This window comes from Hippichthys cyanospilos, chromosome 2 (genome assembly GCF_059441005.1).
Source record: "Hippichthys cyanospilos isolate Australia breed blue-spotted pipefish chromosome 2, RoL_Hcya_1.0, whole genome shotgun sequence".
In the NCBI taxonomy this organism is placed as follows: Eukaryota; Metazoa; Chordata; class Actinopteri; order Syngnathiformes; family Syngnathidae; genus Hippichthys; species Hippichthys cyanospilos.
In genome coordinates, this window is record NC_142370.1 from 10,595,714 (window position 1) to 10,606,037 (window position 10,324).

Here is a 10,324-nt window from a genome sequence, read left to right on the forward strand (position 1 = left end):
TGATAAAAGTGTGAGAGCGAGCATTATTGGGTTGTTCTTGAGCGGGAGACGCGGACGATGACAAAGTAACGTCGCTGCTGCTGTTCCGGTAAGAAATCATTTCGAATGTTTGCATGTGTCAAACTATGTTAGAAGCAGGGTCGTGTTTTTTCACCGTTAACGGCAGCAGAAAAACTCCTTGGTGTTGCTCAATTAAGAGGTTTTTAAAAAAATCTATTTTGGCTAAAATTGTTGGTTGGGACTGAACAGCTACACCGCATGAATAACGTCATTATTTTTAGGTTAACTGAAGACACAACATATGCAAAAACATCTATTTAAATTCGGCCATGAAGAGATATCTTGCTTCTCATAATCTGTTACATTGTCATCATTAATGCCCCCTTGTTTTATTGGTACCGTCATGCTGCTATGCCCTTGTTTTTTTACACCTTATGTATTGAGTTTGCTTATGTTTACATAAAAAAATGTAGATACATTTACGTATTAGGGATGGATGAGTACCAATAGCAAATATCATAACAGACCTATATGATCTGATTTCAAGGTGTCTGTACAACCAATAGTATCGGTCACTCACTTGTAATATATATACTGTATATATATATATATATATATATATATATATATATTTTTTTTTTTTTTTTTTTTAAATTACAAACGAAGGTGGATGAATGGAAATTGACATTCCAATGAAATTAAGGAAAAGGCCACATTGAAATAAGTAAGTCTTTTAAACAGTCTCTTTTTTTGGAGGAGGGGGCCGTACTGGTATTGGTCTGAAAAATGTGGTATTGAATATTCCTAATACAGTAGTTTTTGTCATCACCCACGGAGGCTGAAGTAACAAGCATAATTTGGCCAAGTGAGGATAGAAATAGCATAAGTCCGTTTGCAAACAAGAGTTAAAGCCAGAAACATACATTCAAAAGCACATTACAGCTTGCATTGTACTATTCCTAAGATGTACAGTACTTATACAAGCAAGGAAAAAGAACAACACAAAATTGTATTGTGGAGTTAAAAAAAAGTGGATCATTGATATCTGCTTTGCCAAAGAGAGAGAATCCCTTGAAGACGAAAAAAAAGAGTAGATAAGGAAGTAGATCAAGGAAGTCGATTGTACGATAATATTTGTCAGACAAGGGCCGGAGTTTCTATGACTTCTAGCCACTTTTTACATTTTTATGAATGCGACTGACAGTAAATATGAGAGGGCTGAAATACCACAGAATCTTTGCCTGCCTATTAACAGGCAAAGAAAAGCATAAGCCCTCGTTACGCTCTCAGCACCCGGACTGAGATTTGATTTACAACGGAATGACGGGGTCATGGTGTCACCACTGAGAATAGGACTTTGGTCTAGACCCTAGAAGCAAGCCACACGCACTTGTCCCAAGCTTTTATCGTAAGCGCTCGATATTCTTCGGTACTAAGCGTAATTTTAATATTATGTATTGTTATTATCATTGTATAACTATTTTCAGTATTATAACAGAATAAGGAATAAGCATGCTAAGCACTGTTTTACAGCCATGTGGCCACTAGGGGGCTCCTTGAGAAATAAACATAAAAACACAGGTTAAATAATGCATTAGGTTCTTTGACGATTCTGTGGTAATTCCAAGATTTTATTTACTCATCTAAATATCTATTTCAGACTTCATGGAAATAGCTGTTTTATTAAAACCCAAAGACATTTGAACGTTTTTTAAGATTAGACATTAAAATGACTGGGACTAAAAAATAATTAAGCACTTAAAGTAATTTATTATTTTGGACTTTATATAAAGTATTTTATATAAAATATTTTATGTAATCAAGTGTTAAAGTAATAACTTTAGTACTTTGCTACCTAAAGTAACTAAATCTTGTAGTAATGATATTTTTAGTAGTTAAGTAGCAAAAGTAATTGCTTACTAACCCTAAAGTAATAAATACTTAATTACCATAAAGAAAATTACTTTAGTACAGTACTTGTTTTAATACTGATTGACTGTTGAGCCTGGAAGGGGGCTCCTCCCTCCTGTGGTCCCTTCTGAAGGTTTCTTATTTTCCCCAATTGAGGTTTTTGAGTTTTTCCTTCCCCTTCTGGGAGCGTTTTCACGTATTCACCATAATAAGAGCTGTCTGTGTGTTTTACTCCCCATCTGATGTTTCTTATTTGCTTGCTTTCAGGACATTTGCCTTTTGTCCTTTTCCAGTTTGCGGCCATGACTTGCATCCACCCCCTGCAGCACGCTTCGCAGCCCTATGACAGCAACCTGGGCGGCTCAGAGCCTCACAGCCCAGACTTGTTCTCCAGGCTGGCGGTGGATCCAGGCGCCCCGTGGGACCACCCGTGGCCCCCGTCCCCGCCCGGCGCCGTCACTCAGGCGGGAACCTTGGAGGCCTACTCATGCCAGATGGGCGGCGGCCTGGAGAGCCCGTTCAGGCTGGATGAGCTCCAGGTTTACGGCTGCTACCCCGGCGCCTTCATGTTCGCATATCCGGATGAGGCGGTCTCGCCTTGCGGCTCCAAACATTTCACCGGAGGCGGCTTCCAAAGTCAGCACGGGCCCGCCTGGAACTCTTATTCACCCGGTCCGGGATACTGGGCGTCCGAGGACATCTCGGTGCCTCATGTGCCATCCTTTTTCACCTTTCCTTCCGGGACAGCAGACGGCATATCTCCTTTGGGCCAAACCGACTTCGACGCTCTCCCCGACACGTCCTTCCTTACTTTCCCCACCGGGTTGGCCGCGGAGGTGGCGCGCGGCCCCGATGGTGCCACAGAGCACGCCGAAGGGAACTTGCCCATCAAGGTAAAAGGCCCACGAGGAAATGAGGGCTGTTGCGCCGTCTGTGGGGACAGCGCCTCCTGCCAGCACTATGGCGTTCGCACCTGTGAAGGATGCAAAGGATTTTTTAAGGTTAGCAAACTTGGCTTTTCACAAAAGCGGGCGCATCTTCAATATTTGATTACTAACATAAGTGTGGCGATGCCCAATGTGAAGTCAACATCTCCGACTGGCAAATTCTTTCAAACACACATACAAATACCTTCAAATGCAGACGGGAAGCTTAAGACTCAAATCTCTGGTGTAGCAGACCTTTTCACCCAAACACTCGAAAAACACAATGGAAATATGTAACTGGGATTTAATGCCTAGCCTCTGAATATACATAAAAATATGTCTTTCAGATTGAATGAGTTAATGAGACAAATGTTTCTTTTGCTTGGCTAGCGGACAGTACAGAAGAATTCCAAGTATGTTTGCCTGGCCAACAAGGACTGTCCTGTGGACAAGAGGCGAAGGAATCGCTGCCAGTTCTGCCGTTTCCAGAAGTGTCTAGCTGTGGGAATGGTCAAGGAAGGTTAGTTCATTCCTCGGGCTCAAACTGATAAGTCTGTTCAACAAAATGAGATACATCCGATCCCAAGAACACAATCAGACGTTAACTCGTCGTAATTGCCGTTTGCGGTGGTAGCGAACTGCACAGTGTCGTACTGATAGCTTTCTCTAATGTTTTGATCAAGCATACTATTTCCACCGAAGACCCAGCCTATTCATACTGTATGTGTCCATTGTTGAGTCCATTTTTTTCTCAGTAAGACAGCAAAGTTAGTTGCACCCAACCCAAACACACGAGACATTTTTGGAAAGGCTGTGATGTCTTCTACTGAGCACACGAGTGCATATTAGTGTAGTATGGAAGACTGAAAGTGCCAACATTCAGTAATGTACCATTCAATAAATAAACAAAAGTGTAATCATTTATTTAAATGTTTCATTGAGTAATTAAATGAGTAATTAAATAAATGTAGTATTTATTTAATGAAACACTCATTTCATTGACACTTTTAATTAATCAATGAAACATCTATTTAATTAATGACATTTTTAATTAATCAAACATATATCAACCTGATTGATTGATCCAATCCAATGCTTTGGAGTGAAATAGTTGGAAACATGGTGGCTACGATGACAAAGAAACCTTTGTGAGCTTTCAAGCGAGTTCAAAATATTTTTAACCTTGCTGAGAGCCTGCACAAAACAAATTTCTACAACGTAAAGTGGAGGAATGGATTGAAGTTGAGTTATTTCCGCACTTTCCAATCACAGCAATGACCTTAGATCGACTAGGAAACACTCCACATTGGTTGGTCTGTATTGGCTTGAAGAGCAGGGTAACCGATCAAGTGTTAGGGCTCGGCCATCAAACGTTGACGGGAGATGTTGATCGATAAAAGGTATTCATGAAACGCCGCAACACAGTGTGTTAATCGTTAAGTGTCATTAATGAATTAAATGTTAAATCATTTGATTAAAAGTGTCATTAATCAAACAAATGTGTCTTTAAGCGAATAAAAACATTTGTCTCATTAACTCATTCGATCCGAATAAATAAGCCGTGAGCTTCAACTAAATAATCAAGCATTTAAATAATTATTGACAGTTGTATTTAATTATTGAATGGTATATGTATTTATTGAATTTTGGCACTTTCGGCTGTCCTCAGGGTAGCTCCATTGAATCAAGAGATATCGACCAAAAATAAACCTCCGTACGGTGGACGCAGATAAATAGGCTGGCTTTCAAGGGGATATGGGATGAATCCAGCAGTTTGAAATTGCCTACTCCCAAAAGCATGAGACACCACCGGAAAGGCCAGGATGTCCGCTACAGAGCCCATTTGGACTTTGTGCGGTAGCTGAAACAAGTAGAAAGATTTGTCAATTATATTTTCCCTCTTCCTTTCAGTTGTGAGGACGGACAGCCTGAAAGGTCGCCGAGGTCGTCTGCCCTCCAAGCCGAAAGTAGTCCAGGAAGCGTTGCCCGCTGTGTCACCAGTCAGCATGATCGCAACGCTTGTGAGAGCTCAGATCGACTCCAACCCCATCGAGGCGCAGCTGAATTTTTCCAAAGTATGTAAATATTGTTGGGTTGGTTTTATTTCATTCTCACGGGGGGCCTCATAAACATCATCTTACTGAACATTTTCATTGTGCGTGATTTCAGTACAAAGAAATAGACGTTAGCGCAAACCAGAAAGAGAACGCCAGTGAAGTCAAAGAGCTGTATGACCTGCTAATGGCTTCCATGGAGGTCATCAGGAAGTGGGCCAAGAGCATCCCGGGTTTCTCCGATTTCTGCTCAGCGGATCAAGAGCTGCTCCTGGAGTCGGCCTTTGTTGAGCTCTTCATCCTGCGTCTTGCGTACCGGTGAGCCGTCTGCCCACCTTTTGCCCATTACATGAAACAGAGAGATTGTTCTGAAATAAATAAATAAACACACACACACATATACATACATATACATACATATATATATATATATATATATATATATATATATATATATATATATATATATGTATATGTATATATATATATATATATATATATATATAAAATAAATAATAGTATGAATAAATAATATAAAATAAAATACTATCGATTGAAAAAAAAAAAAACATGAAGTCGTCAAGGCTCAGGTAATGACCAATCACGGCTGACGAGCTTTCCGGGTTTGGTCATGTGACATTCATGAGCTGAGCTGTGATTATTTGCGTGGTAAGCCCTAGTGTATGTCATGTCATTTGCAGTTAACAGCAAGGGGCGGAATGTTTTTTAAGGTATTAATCATACCTGAAAAATAATGAAGTTATCAATTGACGTATAGACAAAACATTACAATTGTACTGCTGAAAAAGGCTAAATTAGCAAGGCTACCTCCTTAATGTCAGTGTTTGTGGTGATACTTGAGAGAGCCTAATATATTTTCGGGTGGCACTTTGTGTAAAAAGTTGAAAAACCATTGTCTCACATGAAATGTTTTTTGTTTTTCGCAGATCAAACCCCGAAACCAACAAGCTGATCTTTTGCAACGGCCAAGTGCTTCACAAGAGCCAGTGCGTCAGAAGCTTCGGCGATTGGATTGACTCCATCTTGGACTTTTCCAGAAGCCTCCATCGCATGAATCTTGACATGTCCTCCTTCTCCTGCCTCACGGCGCTAGTCATTATCACGGGTAGGCACCTCCAACGCACTCACACCTCCATAAGGGAAGGCCTTCATTGTGCCAGGGCAATGCTTTCGTGAGGTGTCTGCTTTCGCCGCTGGGCGCAGTACAAGACAGTTATGCAACTTGAGGATTGACACAACAGATGTATGACAAAACTTGAACAGCAGCTCACGTACAGCACACACGAGGCATGCATGCAATCGTATATGATGGTGCTTCTCAAATTTGAACCGGGTTTCTGCAGGTATCAGCAAGCCTAATCGAACGCTTTCTATGCCATGGCGGGAACTGTGTTGTTTTATTTTCTAATTAAGTTTGAGAAGAAAAAAAGGACTTTTCATATCACGTCATTAAATTATATCTGCTGATACCTGCAGAACACTTGTTCAAATCTCACATCCCTCTTGAAGTGCCCTTCATCACGGCCATTAGACAATCTTTGGTGTAACCAAAAGAAAGATGCTAAAGTAGCATCCAACTGTCCAGGTTGTACTCTATCCAAACCCGGCAGGCTTCCTGGCGATACTTTTCTCCGTTCAATGTCAAGAATTCTCTATTCACTTTCCAGGGGCTCATGGATTAACGTGATTTTGTTTTTGTTTTGTCAGAGCGACATGGTCTCCAGGAGCCAAAACGAGTGGAGGAATTGCAGAATCAGTTGATAAGCAGTCTGAAAGACCACGTGTCGGGCTGCCCGTCGTCACGTCCCAACTATTTGCCCAGCCTGCTCGGGAAGCTGCCCGAACTTCGGACACTGTGCACTCAAGGCCTTCAGCGCATCTTCTATTTGAAATTAGAAGCTCTTGTCCCGCTGCCGCCAATTGTGGACACCATTCTGATGGATTCGTTCCCATTTTAAAAGGACACGATGGTAGGAAGGGCATAATGCGACCTGAATCCAAGGATTTTTTTTCTGAATCCGATTGCGCAATGGAAAAGCAGCAAAGCAGCACACGGACCAAAGTGCTGACAGGTTACCATTCAAGGTTCTTTGAATGGAATCTCTGATGAAGGCAAAATGGATGGATTGTCCAAAATTCTGACAAGGTGTCTGCTTGATTACAACTTTGGTTGTTGGAACAGATTCAACGCAGGGACACTGGGAAATGTTTGATGTCCACTCATATGATAAGGCATCAGTCCTGGTGAGGCCTAAGTGGTCCTCGCCATAATTATTCATATCATTCATGTATCATGAATGGACTTGGAGCAGCTAACATATCCTGAGACCCCGCCTATTCATTTGCATCCACTGTTGTGTCCATTTTGTGTCAGTAATCTAAAGTTAATTGCATCCCACCCCAATGCCAGACATTATCAGAGAGGGCAGGCTGTCCTCTACAGAGGGCACTTGGACATAGGGTAGCTTCAATGAGTCAAAAGCTAGAGAGAAAAAAATGTCCACTACAGTGGACACCAATGAATAGGATGGCTCTTAGGAGGATATTGTGTCTGATGCATTGCTTGGCAAAAGTCTCTGCTTTTTACTCAAGACAACATTTGTCTGCAATTCAGCTTGGAATAAAATGGTCCGTTTTTATACTCGATATTCTCTGATGACTTCATATGAAATTTTAGATTGAAAACTTTAGTATAAAGTACTTATATCGGATATATAAGATTGATCGAAGGCTTTCAGGTGAAATTTTCAACTCAACAAAAAGGCTCTCGAGCGGTAATTATTGACTGGTGGCCTCAAAAATGGGAAGAATTATGGGTGGGACTTGGATAGCTATTAAATAAAAATACATGCATTCTTATATGATTTTTTTCTGCTACCGTAAATGATCAAGTTCCCACATTGTTTAACAGGGACAGTCCCGGTTCTGAGCCTTGTGTTCCATCCCGAAAGATTTTGCCAGCTCTATTGCTTAATTCTGGTTTTACATAGATTGTGGCGAGATGTCCCTGATTTATTAATCCCAGCCAGTCAGTTGTTTAGGCCATATGTATATAGGTCACAGTTGTCATAATCATCCATACGATCAAGCAATTAAAACAGTTTACTTTCACATTCACACTCACGGCTGGACCGAGAATTACTTCCTGCTTCTGTGTCCTGAAAATCCCGGGAAATGTCGTCAGACCGTAGCGAGCTCAGCATATTAGATGGCGGGTTAAAAAAATAAATAAATAAAAAATGGCAGGTTTCAAATATGGACCCGTAATGTATATCCTGCCAGTTGATTATTATTTTTCTGAACGTGATATTGCGATCGGTCGTTGTTGCTGCACGGAAAGACAAAAGAATACGATCACCGTATTCAATTATGGCGTTGACTGAAGATATGTTCAATGACCACTCACACAGTAGGACATATCAGATATCTTCTGAAATACTAATTATTGGCACCAAACAGCAATGACTGGTCCGCAAGGACAGTGCAGTGGGTACGTGGAAACATTTTCAAATGTGTAAAATGTAACAAAAACTTGACTCAAATAGACACGCTCACACACACTAATTAGGCAGACGCGCAACAGCTGGGAAGGAAACTAATCAGGGGGAGCGGATTGGTGGACAGGTGGACCAAATCAAAACAAATGCGGAACGATATAAAAAGAACACAAGCAGGAACTCTGCAAACATAAAAAAACAGAACCCGACATAAAAAACCCACAACCAAAAACCAACAGAACATGACAATCTATTTCAGACAGATAATCTATCTTCTGGAGCTGCTGAGTAAAATTAAATTTCACAGGCGTAAATCATTGAAAAAAGTTGAGAACCACTGCTTAACACTATTTCAAGATGAAAGCCACAAAAAGCGCATTACTTTTTTTTTTAAACTCTACAAACTACTCTGGGTGGTCTGCATATAAGTGTGTGTGTGCGTGTGTGCGTGCGTGCGTGTGCGTGTGTGTGTGTGTGTGTGTGTGTGTGTGTGTGTGTGTGCGCGCTATTCTCCTGAGTAAGCGAGTTGGTTGCTTGGATACCGCAAGTCCCAAAATGCACCCAGCCTGTTAATTCTCCTTTCAGCACATCAGAAAAGAGGAGTGAAAAAATGGATCTCTGCACGCGTCTCGCCGCCAGTTATGTGCTGCTCTCTTTTTAGAGGCATATGAAATAACTGCAGGATATCAAGTGGATCCCCCCACCCCCCACCCCCCCATAGCACACTGTACAGCCTTTGCCTATAGGCTGGACAGCAGGGCAACTGGGTAAGTTTTGTTTTGACGCGTGCGTCAATCAAATAATTTCAATAGTCTCTTTGTGTTGCGTTGGATATGCCAATCCGTTTATTTCGTCCACATTCCTTTTCGTTCAATATCTTGATAAAACAATAATTCGGGTTACAAACCAAACTTAAAGACCACTCACGTTCGCACGTTCGCACGTTCGCACGTTCGCACGGTCGAAAACTGTTTGCCCCTTGCCCTGTCGCACCTGAGTGCAATCACCAACTGGCACGTATTTATGTAACCATGGCAACCATGGTTCCACCCACCATAGATTGGCATGTCTTCAGACAATTTGTTTAACTTTCTTAATATAAACAAATTAGAATATACAAAAAGCTTTTTGGCTCCAACACACCGGCCCCTAATTGAGAACGGCAGGAGACCGTGAACAATTCAAACCAATATTAACATAAATGGAGCCAACAAGTCATGTAAACGAAAACAAAACAAACCTCTTAGAAGCTTAAGTGTCTGCTTCTTGAATCAAGCAAAGCTTAGTTATTGGTCTGTCCAGTGTGCTGGTTTTTGTTTTAACTCGTGCAGAACGCACTAGTCCCTTCTTGTCAGCATAGATCTCTAAGACCCTTCCCAGCAGCCAGGATCCACGTGGGGCTGTTGCATCCGCGATCAATACAATGTCCCCCTGCTGGCCAATGGTGTTGTCATCAGACAGCTTCTTTCCAGTATCAAGCACAGACTTAATTGCCGGCTCATGGGCTCCCAATTCAGCCTCAAGCCTCTTGCGTTTCTTCCTCAGATTCTGCACTCCAGTCAAATCACGCCCATAGTCTTCTGAACTTACAAGCAACTTCTTCTCTTTGATCCAAGACTCTTCATCATCTAAGTCCCTGAAGAACTGATGTAGACGGTGAGACTCATTCAGCTTCGCGTGGCGGCTGGCTGCCATGCTCTTTATTTTGTTGAAACGACCATTAACAGCACCACGCTTGTCCTTCACTTGAGAGGTATCAAAGGCGTTGCTTGCCATCAGACTGTCAGCCTGTCCATTTAAATCTTCCAGACGATCTTCATGGGCTGAAATATCAGCCTCCAGCAACTGATGTTTTTTCAACAGGTTGTTGACTGAGGCCAGATCTTTCCCATAGTCCTCTGAAGCAAGAAGTGCT

The 10,324-nt window shown here is 41.7% G+C and overlaps 1 protein-coding gene across 2 annotated transcripts; it reads left to right on the plus strand.

Moving 5' to 3' along the window:
- Positions 1 to 36: 36 nt before the first annotated feature.
- On the plus strand, positions 37 to 8,031 carry LOC148427219 (putative nuclear hormone receptor HR38). Of its 2 annotated transcripts, none has more exons than XM_088408683.1 (7): positions 37 to 88; positions 2,179 to 2,912; positions 3,228 to 3,357; positions 4,749 to 4,912; positions 5,007 to 5,209; positions 5,839 to 6,017; positions 6,620 to 8,031. In XM_088408683.1, exons 2-7 carry the CDS (start codon positions 2,214 to 2,216, stop codon positions 6,868 to 6,870), a joined length of 1,626 nt encoding a protein of 541 aa, XP_088264809.1. In that variant the 5' UTR covers positions 37 to 88; positions 2,179 to 2,213; the 3' UTR covers positions 6,871 to 8,031. The 2 variants fall into 2 exon arrangements, with proteins under 2 accessions (XP_088264809.1, XP_088264810.1); XM_088408684.1 differs by having other exon boundaries at positions 42 to 88; positions 2,205 to 2,912.
- The last annotated feature ends 2,293 nt before the right edge of the window (positions 8,032 to 10,324 follow it).